The sequence below is a fragment of the Falco biarmicus genome, chromosome 7 (assembly GCF_023638135.1).
Source record: "Falco biarmicus isolate bFalBia1 chromosome 7, bFalBia1.pri, whole genome shotgun sequence".
In the NCBI taxonomy this organism is placed as follows: Eukaryota; Metazoa; Chordata; class Aves; order Falconiformes; family Falconidae; genus Falco; species Falco biarmicus.
The window spans coordinates 42,150,217-42,176,900 of record NC_079294.1 but is presented as its reverse complement, the minus strand read 5'-3'; the positions used below and the strand labels follow the sequence as shown (position 1 = coordinate 42,176,900).

General features: G+C 43.2%; 1 protein-coding gene across 2 annotated transcripts in view; it reads right to left on the bottom strand.

The window, feature by feature from the left end:
* The window catches only part of SYT16 (synaptotagmin 16), a 78,088-nt gene that overhangs the window by 34,087 nt on the left and 17,317 nt on the right, over positions 1–26,684 (bottom strand). The window contains exons 3-4 of one of the 2 annotated variants that reach the window (XM_056347707.1): positions 25,287–25,467; positions 13,273–13,899 (exon numbers count right to left, since the gene is read on the bottom strand). In XM_056347707.1, coding sequence (XP_056203682.1) covers positions 13,273–13,828 — 556 coding nt within the window. In that variant the 5' untranslated portion in view covers positions 13,829–13,899; positions 25,287–25,467. Of the gene's footprint in view, positions 1–13,272; positions 13,900–14,148; positions 14,193–25,286; positions 25,468–26,684 lie in introns of those variants that run through there. The other variant, XM_056347708.1, reaches the window with a different exon arrangement.

Here is a 26,684-nt window from a genome sequence, read left to right as displayed (position 1 = left end):
CTGTATCTGGGTCTATGTTCCACACATGCTGGTGTTGCTTTTTCAGATACTTCCGATTGAAAACTTTGTGACCACAACAGAGATCTCAAACTGCTTAATCACCTCACTGTCGCTGCCTGAAGAGACTGTCTGTCCTTCATCCTCCCAGAAACTGTTTACTAGGAGAAAAACACAACTTGGGCTTTAGACAGCCTGCTGCCCTTGGCCAAGAAGCCACATGACACAGCATGCTTCTAGCAATCTGATGGACCTTCTGGCGAGAAAAGGGGGACCAAGAGTCTAGGGAGGACTGGGGAACAAACTCAAGAATTATCTGCTTCTTCAAACCTCTGGGAAGCTTGTGAATGTCATATTCTATCAGCAACACTTACATACCACTAGACTTCGCCCAGCTCTGCACATTACCCTTTTTTTAAAGAAAATGAAGATATTTAACAGAGCAGAACACAAAGGAAGACACAAAACACATAGAGAACCACTTGTAAAATCATTAGCATGTGCAAAACCAAAGTAGTAAGCAAAGGGACTGAAAAGTTTTTCATGCTTCCATTCCCCTGCAGCTCCTGCTAAGGTGGAGAGGGAACTTCTTTTGTGCAGAAAAAGCAACTCAGATGTAACCTGCTCTGGGTAATACCATGAACACATAAATGTGGCACGTGGCTAACAGGCACTGCTGACTCCATCTGCCAGTAGCAGAGAAACTCGGGAGACCAATGCAAATTGTAACCTTTAAAAGTGAAGATAGGCATTTGAGCACGTTCCTGTGAGTGCCCTTCCCCTCCTGCTACCAACACATGCTTCGAATATGAGATGACTGCACCCTCATTAGTGTGAAAATATCCGCCAGATGGGGAAAGGAGGGTTCAATACATACTATATATACTTGGCCTTGCTTTGTCAGGATGAAAACGCAGAGGCATTTTGCTGATCTCCCTGCCATCAGCACCAACGAAGCACAACAGCAGGATGTTTTGACCCACCTGCGTGCACAGAGAAGGGAGCAGTGGGCAGGACAGGCAGGCAGTGTGTACGTGCACGTTTGTGTACACACGTGTGAACAAGCCGGCTGTCAAGTGTGGTCGGTCTGCTGCTTGTTCTTGAGCATGAAGTATACGATATGGTTGCCAAGACTCACTTTGATAATCACCACGGCAAACCCGAGCAGCTGAACAAATGGGTATCGCAGGCAAACGGGTGGAGGGCAGCTTGCTCAGTGACACTGCCTGGTTTGGGAGGGAAAGCACCTTTTTCCACCTCAAATCTCATGCCAACCACACAGCTGCAAGTAGGGAAACTGGATCCTGCTTTTATACACTGTGTTAGGTCTATTAAAAATCTGCAGTATAAACGTAACGACAACTGCTGTCACTGCTCCATAAATTTACCTGCTGCTGCACAGAAGACAGCACTCAAATCCTCAGGCAGAGAGGGCAGAGCAAGGAAGCTAGCAGGGCCAAAGCAAACTGCTCCCACCAGCAGCCCAGCAGAAGCTGGCTTCTTCCACACTGACATGCCACTAGAGTTGACCCTCTGGTCTGATTTGCCACAGTTTGACAAAAAGCCTGCTGTTCCTTCTAGAAAACTGCTCTCAATTGGGAGGAAAAAGTTAGGTGTTCCTATTCTGATAAAAATGAAAATAGTTGTAGATATTAGCTTGTAAATTGTCACTGGCCATGTCTCACTAAAAATATTTTTATGTAAGCCATTAAACCCAAGTTTCTTTGAAATTTTTTAAAATAAAAACTATTTCAAGCTGTAACAATCCTATGGCCTAAATGTGCCTTGTTCTATTCAAATAATCAAAGTACGTAAAACTAAACATTCCTTTTCAGTCAACTGCTGCATGAGCCTGCAGCTCCTGCAACCTGTACAAATTTAATTTAAATGTTCGGCAAATGTGGATAAGTTCTATTTATACGTGTAAATCTTTTGGATTTTTAGGATAAATAAAAATTACTCTGGTTTAAACAGTAGTCCACTTTTCACTCGAACAGCTTGCCAAAAATCCTGAGTAAAATATCATCTTCAGTAATAAAGCCACATCTTCTAAACCACTGTAACATTAACCCATGGGCACAAAGCTGTATACTTAAATAAATGTGCATTAATGCAGTGTACAATTCTGGGTGTCACGAGACATTTTGTAAAGGATATGTGGATGCAGCACTCCTGGACCACTTACACCAGGGAGTGTAAGGGCACTCCCTGGGTGACCTGCATGCAACTCCCTGCAAAACAGAGCAGAGCCCTTTTTCTAAGGCAGAAGGGAAACGGTGAAGGGGTGGAGGGGAGGACTTTGGCCCAGTTTGATATATTATTGGCCACGTGACTTTGACTTCAAACTCTACCAATCCCCAAAGCATGACTGCATCACTTATTATGACACTGGATGCTATTTCTTACTAGCATTTGGAAGCATACAGACTAATTAAACAGTGGCACTGGGGAATCTGTAGCAAACGCTTGATATGTCTGCTGCTGCTTCTCTGCCTGAGCAGCAGACAGCTCCGTGTCAACTTAATATCTCTGTATTAATAAAACTAACTTTACTCAGGGGAGAGAAAAATGTTCACCATTCAAATATACAAGTGTCCTGATTAGGAAAGGACAAGGGGGAAACATTTTCTGTATCACCATGGAAACTTAAATAAAGGACCCATAATTACAATCTAAATTCTGGAATGATAATGAATACATCTTGAGATCTGCAGATGTTGCATAGCATATACATATTTCTAGCAGCTTCAACTCAATTACTTCTATGCAGCATCTGTTTTACAAATCAGCTTCCCACCACTCATAAAGAGGCATGATGCAGGATTTTTTTTTTTAATTTTTTTAAATTTTTTTCCCCAGAGGAGACAGTGGGGGAGGAAGGAGGGTAACCTCTTTTTCTGGCAAGGTATTTCAAACTACCACTATTTATTCAGAAATTTCAAACACCCAATCAGTTACAAAGTTAGCTTACAGGCATCCAAATACACTAAGCTAAAATGCATGAAATAAATAATTCAAGAATTCTCTGCAGTGTTACTGAGTATAAGAATAACTTATCACTTGCTCAAAGCCTATCCAAGAAAAAAAAAAGCAACAACAGAATAAAATAGGTAGTGTAGGTGTAAAATATAGATGTACTGTATGCATCCTGTCTGCCTGCATGTTAAAAAACCCAACAACAAACAACAATCATTCTGGCCAAACAATGAAAAGTTTGAGAATGTAAAATGTCTGCTTTCCTATATATTTAATGCTGCCCTTGTCTGTCCACTTTCTTCTTAAAGATTTTGATTCTGCTTTACAGAAGTCAGTGAGAGTTTCAGTGGGAGCATCCCCAAGCCCTGAAGGAAGCAGAAGTACTACATAAAAAAAATTTATTTGATCATACAACCAAAGACAATATCAGTGCATCTATGCATAATGCATACACTCGCAGGACCCCAGGAGCGCTCTGTGCCACGTTCCTTGCTATTACAGAAGCAGTCACACAGGCCTGGCATTAAAATTTTCATGATCACGATGACATAGAGAAAGAGTGATCTGCAACAGCTCCTAACTCAGCAAAACCCTGAATTGCACACAGAAAGGAAAGGTTGCTGCAAACAAGGGATTTGTTAAACCTTCTTGGAAAAGAGAAGGAACATTTTGTAAAGGGAACATGCAGCAACACACGAGGAGTCGCTACTACCAATTCCTGTGCAACTACAGCTCTGATTTGCACTGTCTTCGTCTTGCTCTTGCTGTCAACCATTTGACCTGGGAGTTCAAAAAGAAGTACAGAGTAACACAACTACCTGATTTATGGGCTTGACTAAGGAGGAGAGCATCTCATAGCTTCATTTATGTGCAAAACGATCTGGGGATACAACCTGATCACAAAAGAGTCTTCTGTTATAAAACAGAAACATAATCCACAACATCCACCTAGACCTCAAATGAATTTAAAACTGATGGAGAATGTGCTGTGATACAGTAAATCCATGCTTCTACACATGCCATTATGGATGAAGAGGTTGTGCACGGTGACAGTGCACCACTGACTAACACTGACTGCTCATTTGTTAACGAACAGAAGGCAGCCTTCAGCTGGGCTTTCTCCTCACACCCAGACCTATGTCGTTTTGTCCCCTTCTGGTAGGTATACTGACCCAGGAGCCATTGGGTGCCCAGTTAAAGGTAAGGTCCCCACGTCTTTTCTGAGTGTCAAGTGACAGTGTCCTGCTTTCACAACACATCGATCTCTACCTCTACATCTGTCCTCACCCCATGACCAAACCCACACAGAAGCTCTCGGAGGTGAACACATTTGGCTGTTTGTAATGCAGGCAGAAAGAATCACAACTCGGCAGCTTTCATACCAGGCAACATTTCCAACAAAAAGAAAAAAAAAAAAGCAAACAAAAAAACCCACAACCAGAGTAATCAGAAACAAAACATTATTTGGCTCTGACCATCAAGCACCTCTATAGCTGCACAATACAGCAGTCAGAGCAATAAACTCCAATCCTGCACACTGCTGTGCAAAGAAATAGAGAACTGCCCACAGAAAACAGCATGAAAATCAACATATTTTCCTGTTGCTTTTTTCCTACTCCCAAATTTGGATTTTAAAAATAGGAACATGAGATTCAGCTTCAGACTGACTCTCACGTTGCTGCCTAAGGTTCTTCCACAGCTAAAGGAAATGGCAGCCAAGAAGCAGAAGCACAATCATCCCTGATTTTCCCAATCACCTACTTTACATTTTACGTGTGGAGTAAGCATGAGTCAGGCTTCATTTATGCTACTGGGTTTTATTAGCACAGGCCCAGGATTTGCAGAGAAGAAGAAGAAAAAAAAAAAAAAAAAGAGAGATTACACACTGTAGGAGACACTGCTAAGCCAGGAAAGCCCCTGGTGTGGATGCAGTTACATCCATGAGTCAGCCTACACCCCTCTGCCAGCCCCAGTTAGGTTGTTTGAAGAAAACACGCAGCTGCAGAGGCAGAAAAGCAGCTTCTGTCAGCAGATGCTGCACCTACGCTGGGGACACTGCAGGGCGCAGGTGTAGCTGTGTACGCTCTGGGCTGTCGGGCTGTAAATGCTCATGGACTCGGAAACTAAATAAACTGCTGGATCCCAACAGTCGACAAGTTAGAAAACACCGTCCTGTCCTTCTAACAAAAAAAATAACTTTCACTTTATAAGCGTTATTTTTGTGACAGTTTTCCTGGTAGCTTTTGTACCACAATGGGTTGGTTTTCTCCAGGTTCCCCATCAGTCACCTCTCCTACTTGTTTGCTTGGCTTGGATATGCACTTCTCCTTCCAATGCAAGGAGGTCACGTTGTAAACTCTCTCCACTACATTTAAGGAAATTCATCTGAATTGGCACGAAAATGGCACCCAGCAGAAATCAAACTGGCCAAGGAAATGCTCAGGAAAGCCAGAACACTGACTCTTGTTTCTCTTGAAACTGGTTTCACCACACCACGCTCACAACCTGCAAGACCCAGCATACGCACACCAATTACGTACCATTCACAGCACCCAAGGCTGTAACCATTCACTTCACACCCACAAGTCTTTGTTTGCTGATTAACAGGGTGGAAATCAACTCCCTCGGAAAGATGTGTGTTTGAGGTGGCTACGCATAACAACTGCATTGCAACAAGGCAGATATTTATTTTCCCACTGATTTTTCTAATTGAAACTTTCTGTTTGCTACCAGAGGGCTGATTCACCACAGCCCCCCCCCCCCTTACCTCCGCTGTAACACCACCGTTTCCATGGCACTCCTGGGAAAAATCACAGACTCCAGCAACAGCAGTGGGTGAGGATGTGGTACAACAAGACTCATATGTGTTCAGGACCAAAGCTGTCACCCAAAAGGGACAATCCTGTCCCAGTTCTCTTCCCCTTGATTCAGTTTTAGCCATCATGTGACCTACTTACCTGATTCAAAAGGAACAGGGAAGCAGCCGGTAACTCTCAGCTGAAGCAACAGGCTGGCCCAGGTAACCCACAGTGGCATGCTCATGAGGCCAGGTATGGAAAGTTGCACAACTACGTGGTCGGGGAAGGATGATACATCCCAGCTGCAGTTTTACATCGGCTACTGACAACTGCAAAACTGCACCCTCAGGCCCAAAGGTTTTATAGCTACATTATTTATGACAGTAAGTCTAGACCCCAAAATTGACCCTGTGACACAGAGCTTCAGCAAACCTCAGTGCTCTCATTAATCCGAATTCAGGGCTTTCTCTTCAGCACCACAACTCTCACACTATTTGCTGGAAAATACACCCACACAGATTACGCTGCTATGTATAGACCATATGGGCTTGGATCTCTCAGCCTGAGGAGGGAAATGCTTCCAAGTGTCCAGCTTGTGCGGGTAAGCCCTCACAGCCAGTGCAATGAGTCCCTCCTGGAATGCTTCGCCTCACACGGATACGGAGCTCTCTAATCACCTGCCTGAACATCAGGGAACTTTTTGGTAGGGTGATGAAGCCATGAGAGCATCAGCTATTTTCACAGTCACTAGAGAAATTTTCTACAGATTTTGCTATGGATTGGTTTAAGATTCAAACTAAGTCATTCGTGTTGGTCTACAAATAGATACTGATGAAGCCTCCCTAACTCAATCTGAGGAAACCGCATGAGAATTATGCAAACAGCATGTGCAGAGGTACAGCCCAGCCACACCTTCCTCATTACCTGGAAGACCCACACAGCCCAACAATATCATTCACTGTCTATAAAAGTGCACATTTTTTCCTCCATGACTGTAATTTCCCTCTTTTCTTTCATTCCAGTCTTTTCCCTTGGTTACTATAACTGTTTCAGCCACTCCAAATGATGGCTGCTGCCAAAAGGTCATTACAACAGCCAAAAAAGAACTAAGCACAAGTAAGTCATATCCACACACCTATCTAGCAAGAGGTGAGGACCAACACCAGTTCACCTTTTGGCAGAGCAATCCCACCTCCTATAAGCTTACATTACTGGTTTTTGTGCTGTTAAGCCATGAAAGAGGCTAGGAGGAAACAGGTGGATTATCCACACTTCCCTAAGTCCTTATGGTCATTCCCTTCTGCATTTGCCTGCCATCATGGGTTTGCATAAGTAGCCTTCTACAAAGCCAGCCAAGCTAGCAGCAATAGGGAGGGGAAAAAAAAAAAATAGAAGAAAAAAGAAAAAAAAGTACTACCGTTTGTATCAGCACACAGAAATACTATGTTCCAGCTCTGCACAGAGTGCTGCTAGTACGCCTGCACGTAACCTCCACCACAACACAATGAGATCATTCACACCTGCCTTGCCTGTAGTAGGAGATGGAAGGTGAGGAGGCAGAGTTTCTAGGAGAAAGGCAGCACTTCCCAGATGCTGCCAAGATGCTGTTTATTGGTAAATGAAGCCTCTTGAGTCCTAAACAACCTTCCCAGAGGAAGATAGAGTCGCAACTGCCATATGGGGAGTGGGAAGAGGATGCCACTAAGCTAAAGTGGATCAGAAAATACATGCACAACACGCACACTCACACACACTGTTTGTTCTGTAACTGCACTGAACAGCATTTCTTCGTCTCAAATACATCCTTCTTCATACAGCTTATACAACCTTCTAGATGGCTAGAGCAGATGACAAGTGCTCCTGAACAGAACATCCTTCCTCATGCCCCACAGGGAGCTAAACACAAGGAAGCTCTGCCCACCAGACATGGAACTGGGTGACATCCCAAATTACTGATCTGCTGTGGGCTTAGAAAGACACTGTGTCTAAAATCACCAACTGAGAATGAACAGCAATGTTGACAGGCCCAAGACAGAGTCCACAATGGTAGCACCTTTGAAAATTCAGAACCACTCCTTGGCTTCCTTCCCCCAGCTGTAAAGCCGACATACCACAATCTATCCTCCTTTTGGGACTGTTGTGTACTCTGATCAGCACTTACTTTTGGCATCATAGATGAAGATCCCTTGTAATCTGAAACTTTAGAGAGACAGAACTGCAAAGGAGTACTTTAAATATAAAAAGGAACATGGTACCACTTTCACAAGGACAGAAGTCTGTGCACAAACATTTTCTGAGTGGTTCTCTAATTCCCAGAGACAAAGCATTCAATGCAAACTCACATCTGCGCTTCATTTCAGAAAGCTGTGGGCTCATACTGCATTCTTCAGAGACCAGATGCATATCCTCAGTCACGTTAGAGCTTTCTCCCACTCGAGCAGCCAGGTACATTTTCTGTGAAGTGCTTTTGTCCACTGTCTGTCTTTGCTTTTCTTTACTCAGTCCTAGCGGTGCTATTGATTCAGTGTAGCCTCATTAAACGTCCTGCTTTCAGTACAGGCACTAATTTTTATAGGGCTATGTTATGGCTAGAACACTAGCTGGCTCCATAGCCAGACAGGTGATAAAATCCACGAATACTTAGGATCCTTACATGGAGACTGGCCATCTATCTATTTTAGTCTCTGGTTCAAGCAGAAGTTTTATTTATCACACAAGCAGCATCTTCTTGTTATGGATATAGTCTGCTATATAGGTTTATAGGACCTAATGAAAACTCATTTCTTGCTAGGAATTCCTGGCCGTATGAAGGGTCTTAAACAGAGGTCAGGAGTGCTCCTATAGAGCAGAAAGAATAATTTCCTCTGCTACAGCAATTACTGGCAAAAATCAATGACCACTGTTGAGCTGGAGGCCAAGGTAAGTAAATGCAATAGCGCTTTCCAGTTTTAAAAACTCCCAGAGCCTCAGAGGCGTTCCTCCCCTTACACATGTATTGAGGATAACTATCTAGCCATCTAGACAAGATTCCTATTAGGACCTCAAACTTCCTAGCATTCCAAGGTCAAAAAAAATGTATTTTAGTCCAACTGAAATGCAATCTTTAGCTAGCATTGAGATTGTCTAATTGATGGGAAAAAAATCTCCAAGGACTACATGTAGCTTAAGTGTAGTGCTCACCTATATATTACACTGGTGTTATGAACAGTGTCAGACAGCTCGGGAGACTCTTCAATCACAGAGCTCACTGTGCAAAAATAGTTCAGCTCTGCTGGTGTGTCTGGCCCCATGCCTTTTCAGAGCGGTGTCTGCTGAAACTGCTAACTTAATGGCCACTTTGACTTTTTGTTTGTAAAGCACATGGGCCCTGAGGAAGAAGTGGGCTAAAGCCATTGCATTCATGGCACAATTATTGCTGCTTTTCACCTTTTTCATTATTACTTTTTTTTCCCTCTATAGATTCAGCCTGGAAAGCAGACAGACTGGCCAGCTCTGCCCCGCTGCTTGCAGCACACTACTGCTATAAGTGGCTTATTGCTCCACTGCTTTTTCTCAGTTCTTAAGCCAAATGTGCAATGACGGATTTGGCAGCCATGCTCTTGCCAGCCACCCCCAGTCAGCTGAGCAGCAGCATCTTAGCTGCAAGGGGATGCAAAGGCTCCTCTCTCCCCATTCTGTGATGGGACACTGTTTCTTTGTCAGAACCATTGACGTTAGACTCAGTGAAGGAGGGTCTCAAGGAAGATGCGAGAGCAAGTTCGTATGTATTTGCAAAATTTACAACTACATGACTTGCAAATGGTGGCTGGGATCTGCATGCACGGAAGGGTCTGCCTTCTCATCACTAACCTCTTAAACCAAAACCTAGCATTGCAGTATTTCCTGCTAAAATACCTCCTTCTTTTTAAAGTGTAAATCAAAAGCATCCAAAGTGAAAAACTTTTCCCTGCATTTGCTTGAAAACTTGGCACAACATTACTAGCATCATTTAAGTACAGACCAGGACTCAGCAGCAGCCAAACATGCACCCTGCCGATTAGCATGCCTCACAGTGTCTAACAGACATTTGACTTAAAAATTCAAGAATTTCATTACTCAAACACTTTATTAGATCCCTAAGCCTAAGAATGGTTTTCACTAATGTGTGTGCTGCTTTGGGGCCTGAGAAAAGCTACTCTGGGAGCTAGGAAACATTTACTAGGAGGCAGAAATGTGATCAAAAGCATATTTGATAAAAAGGAGAAGTGAGAAGGGGTAATGATGGGTTTTAACTGCAATGTTATTTTATTCCATCTCAGAAGCATGCTGTAAGTTTAAGGAAGGGGAACAAATATGGGATTTTGTTTTGCATCTTTTTTAAAACAAAATCATTTTCATCTAGGATTGGGTTTTTTTCCCCCCTAAACCCAATGAACTATATATTGGAATGACCTTGTAATGAGTTTCTGAGGCTCTTTAATCACCAGTGGCTGCTAAATGAAGCGTATCTATTTTCTCTGTTACATTACTATTGGCAACCAGGTCTTCAGTAAGTGCCCAGAAATATTTCCATGGCAACAAAAAAGCATTCAGCATTGCTACTGTTTTGTGCCAATTTAGCTTTAAAATATTCCATTGTGAAGAGAAATATGGTACATTAAATGAAATAAAGTCAAGATGCAATGTTCTGAAAAGAATATAAGGATAAACAGGAAACATGTATTTTGCAGAAATGGGGAAAAAATGCCAAATGGAAGGAAAAATGTTCAAAGCTAATATTGATGCTACTGAATGCCTTTGCTGAATGTCAGCAAGTCCATATGCTCGCTTACATTGTCACTTAGGGTTAGGTAACAAAGCTAACAGAAATAAGGATACCTCAAACATCTTCTCTTGATCATTTTAATCCATGACTGAAATTTTAAGTTGCCAGAGTATTACAGTCTCTCTGCATGTCTAGGTTACCATCAGAAGAGTTCACACTCTTGATGTTAGAGAATGAATCTAAAGGAAAAAGAGGAAATAAAGAGTTGAAAAAATAAAATACAAAGAGTATGTGTGTGTTTTGGAAGCGAAGGGTCACTTAGAGCAAAACGAGTTCTTCCACATCAAAGACCTTGTGGAAGACATTTTCAAATCACAGTTCAGCACTTTCTCTCCCATTATACAACTTAGTTCTGAGAAAAAAGGCATCAGCTCCCAGCCCTCCAACCCTCAAATGGCCAGCTTTACGACTATGAAGTCTTGAGACCATTGGGTGGCCCTTTGTGCCATGCATTGCGGAGATAAAAAGATGAAAGACTATTTGAGAGCATTTGGAGTGACATTCCCTCTGGTGCAAAAAGCTATGCAATGCCCCCCTAAAGTGCTTCGTGTGGGAACAGAGCGCTCTAGGCAGCAGCTATGTAGGTGCTGGGGAGCTCTGTAAGGCCAGCCTTCCCATCCACAATGGCTGCAGACAGTTTGCTGAGGAGGAAAGCCACTAAATACTAAGAGACAGTCCAACAGCAACTTGATCAGCACTGGCTCTCAGCTGGGAGAGAGGTTCAGAGCGACCCTCCCCCTTAGCTGCCGTGATGGGTTACTCTGGCATCTGTCTGTCACTCTACGAAAACTCACAGAAAATTCATCTAGGAAAATCCATCTGCTCCATCGCACGTTCCTAAAGGACCCTCTCTCTCAGACGTCTCTGCAGACAATGCAGAGAAACTGCTCTGACAGCGACAGCAGCCCATTCCTGGCCTCCATTTCCCTGAGACCTCACCACCATTTCTCCCATCCACTGTAAGCAAGGATGCAGACCAGAGACAGGACAAAGATGTGGAGGCCACCACTGAAACAATGCATTTGGCACATGGCTGCTCCCCAGCCTATTCTGAGAAACCCCAGGATTTGCCGTGAATCGCTCTAGCAGCCCATCTGCAGGAGACAAGGTTGTGCCCTGAATAGCACTTGTCCAGGAGGATCCGTGGCTGCAGAACTCCCTGGAAGGACACTACGTGCCCTGTTCTGTCTATGCTCACACCAGACACAATCCAAGCACACAGAGTAATTCCAGCCCTAAAGCATTGACTTGCCTATGAACAAACCCTGTGGGCAGGATATCACACAGGCAACATATAGGGGTACCAGAAGGTAGGGGATCTACACAGGTTAGAGGCTCTGGGGTGCTGAACCTGAGAACTGGCAACTGTCCATTGGAATATGAAACAAGCGGGCCCAGTTTGGGAGACAGAACAGCTAGACCAAAAGCTCTTTTTAATTATTTACTCCCTGGCCATAACAGTGTGAGGAATAGTAATAAAGAAAAGAGCTAATTTTACATTCATTAAAGAACACCGTTAAGGTTTATACCCTGTCGGTCTGATATTCCTATTAAATAGAAAACAAACGGGCTGATCTTCCACAGTCTGCACAGAAAAGGCTAAATATGTAAGACTTCCTTAGAAGCCAAGAGTGATGCAAAGCTCTTGGTCATTATAAAACAAACATTTTCAAAAGCATTTACTGCCTGCTTCAAAAAAAAAAAAAAGAGAATTTAGACATTGGAAGACAAATACTGAGGACCCTCAGTGAGTCTCAAGTACATCATCAGCTCCATATTGTAAACCCACTCCCCACTCCCCCCTTTCCTCTCTTATCCTTCTTCCTAGGATGTTGGTAAAGGGTGGCTTTAACCCAGCAAGACCCAAGGATGGTGCCAGCAGGACCGCAGCTTTCCTGCTTCTGGTTGGGATGTACATATCTGTCAGTCCTCTGTGACCCAGGTAACGTCCAGCCACGTCTGCGGCAGCATTGAGTGAGTACGAGTCACATGGCTGAAATTCAGTCCCAAATACAATCACCTGAAAAGCTGTTCATGTCACTTAATGATCAGAAGTCATAGTTAGGCCAATTTAAAAATGAAAATATCAAATCCAGTTCTTCACAAAATCTCCTGCCTGTTATCTTCTTCAGTCTTATTTGAAAAGCCTGTGGGGGTGGTGGGAGGGGTGGAAAGTGATTTGGGAGCCTTTCATCCATAAAATCATGAGATATGGCTGGCTTTTTAGTACAGCATTTCACAACACATGGCACAGTAACATCTTGAGATTCCTGGCACAAAGAAACAAGGTTTGAGATTATATATATCTTTAATAGCAACGATGCAAAGGCAGATGGTTCTCAAAGCGAAGGCTTAAGGCTAAACACTCCCTTTGAAGGGTCCTGCTACCAGAAACAAAACATGGAGGGAGCAAAATACTTTTTGCTACAGCAACAGGGCCTGACTGCCTTCTAATACACAGCATCTCACCCTGGAGTTTTCCACTTGTTTCAATGAGATTAGTCTCACGAACAGGAGAAGAATTGGAAACAAACGAGGAAAGGTTAGATTTTTTTCTTTGGGATTTGGGAAGTTCTATTTTAGCTGTGGGAAACAGAGACAACACAGAACATAATGAGCAGATTAGCAACTAAATCAAATCAAGACCAGAAAAGAGAGGTCTGGGTAATACTGTCAGGGTGCATGCTAGCTGCTTACCTGCAAAACCTGCCTTGCCATTATTACTTGTTAAGGAGCCACCCAAGCTGAGGTTGTGCTTGTGATGTCCCATCCTCACAGAGAGCTCACCTTCTTCTTCAGTGATGGTAGGAAGGCGATCAGGCAGCTGGAGATCTTCACGCATCCAGTAGGATCCATTGGCTGTCAAAGACACGACGCTTTCAACGCACTGCTCTGGTACACTGCTAGTATTTTTAACCCGTTTTTGCCTCTGCGGGCCATCGTCAGAGCCACATGGGAGGTCTTGTGAAGCAAGATCAGGACCACCAACATGACCATCTTCTCTAGGATATAAGTATTCCTCATCCCAGAGGTCCAGGTGTTGTTCATCGTCCGATTCCTCAGAATAATCCTCATAAACCCCTCCATTATTCTCCAAGTCCCGGTTCCTCTCTTCTTCTGTCTTACGACTTGCTCCACTCAAATTCAGCAGTGAAGCCGATATAGAGTCTCCTGCTTGTTGGATAGCTTCATATATTTGAGACATCCAAGACGACAGTGGCTGAAGGAAATTCTGAGCAGCCTCAGAAGCCATGTTTGACACTATGCCAGTATCTGGTGATCAGTTGTTCAGTTTTGCCAGCATGTCACTTACAGTTCAGGGAGCTGCAGAATAAGCACCGTAAGAGATTACTGTAAATTTATTTCCGACAACACCTGTTGACACATCATCTACGTAAGAGGTCTAGAACTGAAAGGAGAAATGGAAAAAGCACTTCTACTCACTGAGAATACCACTAGAAATCCAGAAGTTACGGAAAAATAACAGATTTTCCTGCAGAGATCTGGAAAGCCTTAATTCAATTGCTAAACCTTACATAAAAATTTAAACCTGGAACACTGGAACAGAAGTACCTTTTCTGAAGTGCACACATTCTGGTTACAGCTGTCCACAGACCCGGTAAAAAAAAGTACAAAACAATCTGCAGTCAAAAATCTCAGATAATCTCCTGGCCCCGACTTCAACCACATCCTTAGCCTTAGCATGTCCAGATGGAAAAACTGAAGGGTGGAGAATCTGGGGAGAATTATGTTTTGATTTATTAAAGTGACAGGCCTAAAGTGTGCAGAATCAGCCCATGGCAGACAACTGTCTCAAATGCTTTGCTCCAGAAAGGCTCTGAAGAAACCCTCTCTGCCCACAGAGTAACACAACCCAGAGTCATTTTTCCCTTCAGAGAAATGAGGAAAAAAAACCCAACAACACACCAAAAAAACCCACAACCAACCACACACCAAAAAAACACAAAACCACCCCAACACAGGAGGTGGAATATTATAGGAATGAAATCACTGGGAACAGAAGCAAGTTAACAAAAGCATAACTTGCAGAAAGTTAAGGTGCCTTTTTACCCAATATACATCTTCCCACATTATCACAAGACAGATATTCTTTTAGGAACTCTGAGAAGGAGAAACCTACAAATAAGATGATGGGTTTAGGAAGAAAGGATTAAACAGTTGCAGATTTTAGGCTAAAAGACAACTAAAAAGAAGCTTCAAAAATTATTTCCGGTGTCTTGCTGAATTTAGAGGTGTAGGGACAATCAGATTACGAAAGGGTCAATACAGTATAAGCAGCAAGAAAATAAGCTCAGCAGCAATGTGGATTACCCTGTGAAACAGTCTTCAGAGAAATGTAGTGGGAATCCCAGTGTTTTGATTTTTAAATGGAGCATTGACCAAGGAGAGCCCATCTTGCTTGGTGAGCAGCTTTTTTTTTTTTCCACAGATGAGATTAGTGACTTAAGAGGCCTTTACCTTTTGAAACACCTGTGCCAAATAACTGTTCAGTGATGTTGAATTACACTGCAGACACTTTGAACAAGTTTACCATCAGCTTCAGTAGGTACTAAGAATTACAGTCCTAACAAGGGCAGCAAGTGAATGTAGGTTACTAAAGCCATTTTAAAAGCTGATGGCTGCTACAAACTTTCCAGGCTCAGGGCACATGCTGTTCCAGTATCCACCCGTCACCCGTTGGCCTCTGGCTCAGCCACTGGGACCCTGGTAAGGTTCCCTGCCACAGATTAAATCTTTGGCAAAGAACAGATAATGTCATGGTATAACCTCCCAGGTGAGCTGTTCCCTTCATTGACTCTCCTCTTTCCAACCCTGCCCTTGGTGAAGCCTCTCTGCTTTGTGCAACTTATTTTCTCATAGACCTAAATTGATGACAAACTCCACAGAACACAATTTCAGCATAACGCAGATTTGTTACTGGTAAGTCCCAGCACCAGAGAAGCCACTGGGAGGACAGCTTACTTGTAACAGTGAGATTCTCTCAGGCATGGAAGGAGATAAATTTGGGTGGCAAGTACTAGATGGTGGATATGTTTTTAACCTGTCATTTACTTACAGGCAAGGGCAATTGAATCTGATTTCTGATGAAAGGAGAACTTCCTAACGCTCTGCCTCCACCTCAGCATGACAACAGTAGCCCTTGGATGGATGCAGGCATCCAGGAGTGATAGCTAACCAATGCAGATAAAACATATGGGTGCTAAAATGAAGCACTGATCTGTTCCAAAAGTCAACAGAACATAGACTTGCAATATTTGCGCAGGGATTAATTAGCTCCTCTTGTTATTAGATTTCAGAGCTAACACCCAAATGACCCAACACAGGATCCCACTTCTCCCAGATGCTGTGGCTGATGGCACCGTGGCTCGGGCAAACATTGCAGCACTGCACAAGAGACTCCGCATTAGGGAGGTTAGTATCACAACCATAAAGACAGAAGGAACTTTTCAAAGCAAGATTTGACTTTTGTCAGGGAATTAAAGTAGTGATCTACAGTCAGCTGCAGAGCTTGAATATGGTCACCCAGTCACCTGAAGAGGCAGGTAAGACTTGAAGACACATCTTTCATATCTCAAGTAGTTGCCCTGATCACCTTCCTATAAGTAGGCTGAGGGCAAACATGATGTGTACACACACATATACACACCCACGATTCTACCCAAGACCAGGAAATTTGTCTGGATTAAAGGCAGAGAACCCCAACAAATGGTTTTATTTCCATTTACAGACAACGGATAGACACTGAAGTATATTTCACCCAAAAAATCTGAACTGCATTGCATTAAAACCTGCAACACGCTTGTACAACCTCCAAACCAGTGCCTACATCATCCCTACAGGCAAAAGCAATGCAATTTCCAGGGTGCCTGACTCTGTTTAGCCTTTGTTTGGCTCTTCCTCTCGTTCTCTCCCTCTTACTGAAAACCCCACAGTCAATGATATGCTGAACAACTGGAGTTCAACTGAATTATAAATCACTTATTTTTGGTCTTGCAGCAGATGGATAAAACATGTAACAAGCTGCAGACAAGTTTAGGTGGGCAACGTTTTTACAAACTCAACAGAGGATCAAAGGGGGCTGAGCTCTGTCACAGGCTTACTGTTTCCCAGGAGCTCTCTCCCTTAATTAGCAGGCACTGCTCTAACGGGGTGTTTATGATGTGTTTCACAACATGGCCTTTTCAACATAATGGATTTTTACTTTTGAATTCTCTAACAATTTTGACTTGCATTAAAAAAAACAACTGAGCATTTAAAATGTGTGGGACAAAAATCCATTTCTTTTTAAAAGCATTCATCAAAAAAGAAAGCAAGAAAAAAAAAAAAAACAGTTTAGCAAATTCACTTCAGGTTCCGTCTTCTAAAACTAGCCACAAGAATTTTCACACTGAATCGCCTGCTTAACTCAAAGTTGGGTTTTGGTTTTTTTCCTCTTGGAAAAAATCAGATAGCTAAAATGATCAATGTTAAGCATTTCACAGAAGCCATCATAACCTTTACTACAATCTATATTCCCTTGTCTTGATAGGATCATTATTCCTGAGTAGAGTTCCCATTGAGAGCTGCAATTACTGTATGGCTAAAAAAAGACTATTAGCAGAATTTAAAACACTACCGCAATATAAAGGTTTGTAATATTAGCAAAATGTCTTTCAATCTTCTTGATATGCAGGCTCCAAAAAAAATTGCCATCAGATGTGTGTTTCTTACAACTATTTCCCTTATTCGAGCTGTTGCAGCGCATAGGCACAATCCTCCTTTTCTTCAGTCACCTTTTGTTGGCCCTTGCAAGTTTTCTACCAAACTCCTCCCTTGTTTTCAACCCGTTGTCTACAAGCCTCCCAACATGTGTTTCAGCATATAGTAACTGAACAATTTTCAAGTGAACGTTTTTTTCCTGGAACGCTAGATCAGGAGGAAATCCACAGCCTCACCTCTCTGCCTGGGAAGGTACCATCCCATATAGAGACACAAGAAGAAATCAGCTCCCAGCTTCCAAAGATCAGAAGACATCTTTGTCACGTCACCGTTCTAGAAAGATGCACTTTTTGCCACTGCCAAGAAAATTGTACCAAGAAGCTCTTTCAGCATTTTGGGCAAGTTGCTGAATCCATCTGTCCATGACTGGAACTGAGCACCGTGCCGCGTCACGGATTTAGACAGCCACACTACAGGTACCCAGGGGAACAATTCCTGCCTTCCCCATTTCCCAGAAATTTTAATTAAGACACTGATAATCACTGACTTTTATTTCCTGATCTCATACAGACAGCACGCTCACCTCACGCCCACCTGGCATGCCATGGATCATATCCATGGACAGTTGTGTGGACATCTAGGAAAAGCAGTGTTACAGACCCACCGTGAAGCCCTTCTTCAAGCTTAGGAGAAAAGACCTAAACCAAGGTGTGACTTAAGCCAACGCCCAGAACATCACGGACCTGTGGAAAACACAAGGCCGTTTTGCTGTTCATAAAAGGAGGAGGTAAGGAAGGCTTGGAGGCGTAAGATGGTGTAATAATCCTTTTTCAGCTACTGAAAACCATAATGAGCCAGACACTCCTTTCAGACTGGAGCCCAATTAGCACACACATACCATAGCCGAGGGGAGATTAGAAACGTACCCTGCTGAAGGCAGGCAGCAGCAGCCCTGGGCCAAGAAATCCTCTACCCTAGTTCTGGGAACAATCTGGACTTTTTGCTCGTGTAGTGGCCCAAATCAAATTTAACAAGATGCTCAAAGCCCTTCCATCCTCACAGTGAAGGATAACCAAACACTGCTACAACGAAACTGTATTTCCAGTTAAAACTGTCACCAAAATGTGCCAAAACCAGCCTGGCCATTTGAAGCTGTACAGTTGATTGGAGCCTCTTGCAGAAGTGTTACGAGGAAAGTACACAGGCAGTGCCCAAGGTTCACATCAACTGTGAGCGTCACTGCTGATCAAGTTTCCCCAAGGTAAAATAAAACAGAAATACAGAACATTTTGGTACCTCTTTGGCCCACATGCTATAAAAATGCTATTTATGTAGCTGAATTTAATGCAAAGAAAAGAGAAGCCAGGCGCTTTCCAAGTGATTATGTGCTCTGTAATAATACTTTTCAGCTGGTGATTCAGAAACTCCAGGGCATTCAAGGAAGATCTAATAGTTTATGTCAATAAGTTACACACCTCTCATTGGAAACATTCATGGGTTACAAATCAACATGGCAATAAATCCGCTGGTGCAACACATCAGTCCTGCAAGCCGCAAAAGGGTGAAGGGAAAGCAAAGACGAGATCAGACAGACAGCAATGCACCCTGCTGCACGGAGTTTTGCCTCTGCACAGGGAGCCTGCAGACTTATTCCTCACTCCCAAATCATCTCATGTCTTTCCAGGCAGCTCGCTACTAGCGATGCTGTGCCAAATTAGTTGTAAAAATTGATACCCAAAGGAGAGAAGTGGTTTTGATCAGGATATTTCACCCCATGGTGTCTCCTTTCTTCCCACCCCTCCGATGCATGTTCTCCTTTTGTCAAAAACAACAGGAACAATTACTGATCTTCACAGTCTCAGTGGGATGGGGAGAAGAGTAAAGGAATATAAGAAAAAAGGAATTATGCAAATGTGACATTAACTGTTCAAAACTGTGGGGCCTTTTTCTAAAAACCCAGGTCTCTCCACTAAATAGAGTATATGATGATAAATCCAGGCAAAAAAGTGCTGCTGGAAGACCAGCATCCAAATATTATGCTCAGAAGCTCCATCAGCATCAGGGCTGAGGAGATGATGGCAATTTCCTGTGCTGACCACTTCACACCTTTGGTTTTGCTTAGACCCTTCAGACCTCCAGAACTCAGAAGTGTGTTCATTTCACCTAAGTCCACTGCACTTACAAAACAGGGAACCTGTAACTGCACAGATAGCTCTATTGCCACCAAAATATTACCACAAAACTTGAAGGAATTTTCAGGAGGGAGAAAATGGAAACACCGTCCTTGACCATATTTGGCCCAGACATCCAGCAGAGCCAGATTCTGCCTCAGCACTAGTAAAGTCCAGAGTCACTCCACTGGAGCCAGTCACATCCTCCAAATCAAAAAAAGCGCCTTTGAAGAGCCACTTGTCACCGTATGCACAAAAACTAAGTTCTGTGCCAAGCAGTAGTACAAAAAGCAACAATGAATAACTTTAATTGTTTATACTCAAACCGAGGGTTACAAAAAGGGCATAAAAGAAAGTCACAGATCACTGGAGTATTAGAAAAGTGGTGTTAGTAGTGCAAATTGTGCTCTTTCAAGGCACAGGAATGAGAAACATCTGTAATTACTGGATTAGAGGAATGAAAGAAGAAACCTGCAGTCAGAAATTACAGTGCATTCTGTTATTGAGCTGCCGTCATTCTTTGGTTTGCATGAAGACAGAGGAGCCAAAAGGAAATTGCAAGTTCAAAAAGCTGGAGAAACACCAATTTACACCACCACTTGAACCCACCTACCTGTGCTGGCAAGCTGTTGCCCAGAGCAGACCCTATACACAGAGTCTCAATCCTGCCTGTAATCACGCTACCCAGTCTGCAGCGACCGTAACACGCCAGGGTCAATCAGAGCAATTACTTGCATGGAAAGGAGAAGTGGGAGAGCGTGTCTAGCTGTTTAACACAATGAAGATATTTTAGAAACATTTTGAGGAGTCACCCAGTTACTGTTACTCTTTCTTCCCCCACCCACACTCCATCCTTACAGAGCCTATGGAAGCTGCTCCCTATGGACCACCATAGAGCTATGCAGACAGTGCTGCTTGGGAACCACAGCCCTGAGTGGCAAATGCAGTGGATGATTCCTGGTTATCCATCCTTGTGTGTGCACATGGCTAAGTCCGTAGCTCCCATCTCCATCCACTCCTGCTAAGTCAACCACCAGTCCAGCCAGACACGCTGGGAGGCTGAGGGGGGTCACTGGGCAAGCCAGACCTAGTTTCAAATTTTTTAAAAGAATTCAGAGCCACGGATCTGAGCAGAGAGTTGTCCCTACCAACTTAGGAACTGCTCCCATGGCTACTTCTACCCTTCATTTAATCCAGCCTTGTTACAAACCAGGCTCTCATGTCTAGGGCAGGCATCAGTGGCAACAGGCACACTCTCCCCTGTCCAGCCACTCTTCCCATGAGCCCCTATAGAAGCAACTGAGAGAAAAAGCAATACAGAAGAGCAGCTTCATTTGAACACGGAGATGCTTGCCTTTCAAGAGCTCCTCTCCCTCCTGCTGCTGGCTGGACAAGGAACCTAACATCTGGCTGAGCTACGTACCTCAACTAGGTGACACAAATGACGCCAGACTCATTTTCAATCTGCACCTTGCCAAGGACAAGGGAGCTACTGGATACTCAGCATCAGGGTTACAAAGACCAACCACAAAGTAAGGTCGACATCTAGATAGTGCTGCTAACATTCCTGCCTTTGTTGGGTGTTATAGGTGTTGATACTTTCCTTAAAGCCTCAGCTACAGGAGAGGAGTGGTTTATATAAGAACTGCGTCTCCATTTATTTAAGTGTGCTGCTAGCCCCAGAGGCTAGAGCAGTGGCTGTGCAGAACAGCTTGAGAACATGAACTGAAAGTGCTCTCAAGGCTAAGACAGAAGGGAAAAGTGTGGGGGGGAAAAGTTTGTTCAAACCTCATGATGTTTAAGTTGATTTCACATATCAGGAGTACATCCTTAACATCACGACAAGTGTTCAAGGCAAGACATATCTGGAATACTTTTGTATAAAGCACAGTCAGGAAACTACAATTTCTTTCCTGGTCTCAGGACACATCATTATTAAAAGATTACAGTATAGAACAAAGAGGGCCCTTTTCTTCATCAAGTCACAGCACTGAAGTACACTGTTAGATACAGCTCTTCACACAAGGGTTTACCCAGCACTGTCACATGTTTCTGTGAAGTTCATTTCACTGAATCCCAGCATGGTCGGGGTTGGAAGGGACCTCTGGAGGTCACCCAGCCCAACCCCCTGCTAAAGCAGGGTCACCTACAGCAGGCTGCACAGAGCCGTGTCCAGTTGGGTTTTGAATGTCTCCAGAGGAGACCCCACAGCCTCTCTGGGCAGCCTGTGCCAGTGCTCAGTCACCCTCAAGGTAAAGAAGTTCTTCCTCATACTCAGGTGGAACTTCTTGCTGTTTGTTCTTGTTGCAGTTTGTGCCCATTGCCCCTTGTCCTGCCTCTGGGCACCACTGAAAAGAGCCCAGCCCCGTCCTCTTGGCACCAGCCCTTCAGGTTTTTGTAGGTATTTGTATTTCACCCATGAATTTCTGAAGCAAAGGGCTCAGCAATACTATAAACACCATCAGAATACATAAGAACACATTACCACCTCTTGGTCCTGAAATTCACACTACAGGAAGGGACATCAAACCATCACAGCATCAAAAGATCTCACACAAGACCCCACAGACATCTGTCAGGCCTCTGTTCAAGGGAAGATCCTCCTTCCCTGTGTGCGGGGATGCTCCAAGGGGAAATTTCATCCCCACACATACTCCCCTACCACCTGAAAGACCACCAATGCTGTGAGGAACCATTCCAGCTGGCTCCATTAAGGCCAAAGGTGTAGTGTTTAATTTTTCCCTCACTAAGGTATTCTGCACATGACCTACATCAAAAGCATACATCACTCTGGTCAACTCACAACTGCTTCATGCCGCCACCACTTCCTTCCGCACATGCCTGGGCATAGCCAAGCAAGCTTGATACGCCTGAAGTTAACTCTGTGCTACCCTCCTATTAGTTACATGTTTACTGGCTTCTCTGTCAAGCTTCGCAGCCTACTCTGGGCTCTCCTTTGCAGTGCCAAGTCCATCCTAAATACAGGCTGGCTGCGTCCAAATGAGCTCCAGCCCCTGCAGTGAATGGGCTCTGGCAGCTGAGCAAGAGGCAATCAGGGCAGCACATCCTTGCTCAAGAGATGGGCTCATCACTAAGGTCAATGAATCAGTCAAGAATAGGATCCACAAAAGCCTCAAGTATCAGAAACGTTATTCATTGTATCCTAGTAATTAAGAGGCTTTGTCCTGGTGTCTCCTGAAAGGTTTTCAATTAATTCTTCATTTTCACAAAGATCTTTCCCTTATCTTGTTGCTTTCATAAGGACACAAACTGTGCAATTAAAATCAAATTAGGAACAAATCAGCCAGATGTATCCTACAGCCATGATGGTGGAAACATCTATTTCATTCTGTCACTTGCCTTGTTCCAAGGTCAGGCTTTATACAGAAAAGCAAAAACAACAACAAAAAAGACTTTGACACTTTACAGCACATTTTCTGAATGTCAGCCTGTGCACCTGCAAAGTGCAAAGTTGACAGATTTGCTTATGTTATGTTTCTATACTAACTCTCCTTTTTATCAGTAGAGAACTCAAAACTCAACTAGATGAGAGAAGCATCTCATACACAGAACCCATACACACCTCCTCAGCTACAGCCTTCATTTACCTATGTTGTTGCAAACTGGGGTTTATCCTATTGCAGATGTTATAGTCATACCAGAGGGATCAAAATGCAAAATGCCTTCTCTCCTATTTAGACAGTTAAAAAAGCCGATAGTCATAGCAGACAGGTATGTTCTAACCACTTCTAATTCCAGATGTGGAGATGCAAAATGATTCCCACAGTTTGAAAGCTTAGAACTGGGAAGAACAATCATTAGTGGGCTACATGTTAAAGAACAGCAGAGTCTTTAGAGTCAGGATCTCCTTGTCACAAACACAGCTCACCAGAAGTTGAGAAGAGGAAGAGTGAATGTTAACCAGTAAGTTACACGTCAGAAACACTCCCGTCCCGCTCCTTTCTACCCAGTAAAGTCAGATTCCAAATCTGAAGCAAACTCTTGCTTGTCAACACTCCTCTTGGGAGAACTCCCTCACCAGGCAACTGCCATGCTAGGAACAGCCTTTCCTGGCTTCCCAGCCCAGGCTCAGGGTCCTGGTTTTTACATTCGCCATATGACACACTGTGTTATACCAGGGTTTAATCTATTCTCTCACACTGCTGTCCTTTAAAAGCATTAGCATTTCCTACACACATATTCCATATTGGCCTTACAAGTATCAAAATGCTGTGGTGAAATTTAAACTAAATATAGAGATGATATTTTTAAATAGCTCTTCGCTCCAGCTCACCAAGCTGATTTTGTTTGAATGGAAAAAGCAGGTTCCAACTTTAAGTTTCCATTGTAATTAATGATTACAACATATTCCTCTGCCGTATCAGATTTAGCACCTCATTAATGTGTGTGGTATTTTGCTTGTATGGCACAGCTGTAGTTAAAGTTGAATTAGTGTTTCCATTATAAACCCATGTTTTCAAAGGTTTATTACTCAGACACATAAGATTTAGTCTGAAATGAAAATTGCCATCGAGTGTGTCAGCTGGGAAGCAATTTTTTGTCCTTCAAAATTTGGAAGGAAAAAATTACAAAAAAGCAAGCCACCCTTATTAATAATTCACATTTTAAAAACCATTGCAAATACATGTTTACATGATGGCCTGTGACAGCTCCATAGAATGTCAACGCCCACACACTCCTGGGAGATGTGTCAACTTAAAAACCAAAATAAAAGCCACATTTTTACACCACTTGATGGGAGGCAAAGAGAAGGGAAGAAAGACTTAAAAATAATGTCAACCAAGGAAACTTATTAAAAAAAACAACATAGCCTTTGTTTGAAAACATTAAAGTTAGGACTTTCAATGGATGGGAATAATTTCAAGTATTTGTACTTCAAACTTTTTGGTGCCTGTCCCTGGCTCGTTAATGCATTTAGTTAGAAGCAGTCAGTCCCAATGACTTCCTATCACATGTGGCATCTAAGCCTTCAACTGTCCATAAATCCTGGACTCTTAAGGTATGACTAGATCATGCCTTTTGCAACAGACATGCTGAATTCTGCGTACAAGGCAAAATGTACAACAAAAAGACCGCCAGGGGCTCCATGCTTTGCAATTGTGCCCTTCTATAATTAGCTTTAAAACTGAACCACTGAGAAGCAGACCTTTTAATTGGGAGGCTTCCGAGACCTCTTCTTGGCTGATTATTTCAATGATTATACACTTACGAAAAGCAAATTTTCAAACAAATGTATGATGAAATTAGCAACTTCTCAGTTACCACCATTACCAGAATGGATGTTTTTTTGATGGCCGAGAAACATTAAAATCTTATTTTTATACCACAGTAAAATTCCCAGTTATTTAGACTCCAGGACCCATGGGTTTACCCAAGACATGTTTCCAGACAAGGACAAATGCATGAAAGAGCGTGTAATAGCTGCTACAAGAAAACCAGGACAGGCATATCCTTTGTGAGTAGAAAGGCAGTGTCATTATTCAGAATTGTTCACAATTTGCTCTTCACTGGATTAACAAAACACTCCCACAACAGACAGAGTGGGGAGCATGTTTTTTCTCCAGTGTTGCCTTCCCTTTTTCAACAGATTACTACAGACAACAAAGATAATGGGAGCATGGTAGCAACTGCGTATCCGTTTGGTCAGGTTTTGGAGGTTACTATAGTCTATCCAGAACCCTGCTGTTTCCACACAAATAACCCCAGACTCAGCAAATGGGTCTATCTCTGTCCTCCCAGCAGTCAAAGCCTTCAAGAAGAATCTCTACATTAAGGGTGGTATAATATTGTGATACTTACCAAGGTCCTCATGAACTCTGGACTTTTCTTTGTAGTGTTTTCTTCTTCCTTGTCGTTCCAGGTATGGAAGTCCACCTCTCTTTTCAAAGCAGACCTTCTTGTTGATGAAGCGGAAGAGGACTGCAGGAAGAATAGTGAAGACTCCAGCTGCAGACAAAATACCCAGCAGCCTCAGGAATAACTAGGAACAGAAAGTCAGAAAGAAAATATCAGCCCAAGTAGGAAAAACTGCCTAGAGGAAGATGTGGTTTAACCACATCTGTATCCATGGCTCTGTTTCCCCATCCTCTCCCCAGAAGAAATAGCAATGAAATTCAGCAGAACCTGGACTTGTGTTAAATGGGTACAACATCCATGCTGGGCCAGTCTACTGAGGACATTGACAACAAGGTGTATTACACACCAAGCTCATTTCCAATTAAGGTCTTTGTTTCTGCCACATGTTGAACTCCAACACAGGAAAGAATCTGATTTTAATAAACTCTCGTATCAATGCAGCATTCTACCAGCTTGAAGAGAGACACTCTCAATCCATACTGCAACAAGGATCCAGCCAAGAAAGGGCAGTTGGTTATAAACCATTTCCGCACAGCTTGCGGTAAATTCTCAGGGGAGGCTGCGGAGAGGATTAGGTGAGGGCACAGATGGCCCCAACACCTCCTTTGCAATGTGTGTATTCTCTCTACAGCATCAGATTACACCATAATGGTACCAACTCCATTACGCTTACTAAGAACCAGGTTAATGTACAGCCTATGATCCTCATTCAACTGTTACTTTACCCTGAAGTAAGAAGCGTATTACTGTACTACAGAATTACCCTTCTTTGCTGCAAAAGACCAGCCTCAGGTAATTACCAGCTCAGGTAATTCAGTCCAGCTTCCTTGCTGTCAGGTTTGGCCACATGTAATGAGCACAGTGGTTTTGTACCAGCTGATGACTAGTACTATATGTCAGCATCCAGATGTCAAACTGCAGAGAAACTGCCTTATTTCAATTTATCTCATTCTGCCGGTACCACTGGGTCTGCAACAAACCACAGGCGCCAGCAAAAAGCTTTTAAAGCCATTTCACCTCTCTCACACATATCAAAATGCCAAAACAAGGGACAAACACTACATACATCATCTGATGTGGACAGCAAGGGCACACACGTCAAAAACTGTAAGTGCTATCTGCAGAAAAAAAAAAAATTAAAAAATTGTCTTGTTATTCTGGTAATTACTTCACCAGGAAGGGGTGAAGTTCAGTTGTTCAATTCAAGTCAAAGACCCCATAAAAATGAAACATCAGCAGCATCAGTGGCACACCAGGGATGACTGTGATTGCAAAGCTGCAGCTCACAGATGAGATGAGTAGGAGGCAAGGATGTAAACAGAGCCAGCCCTGCCTGTGAAA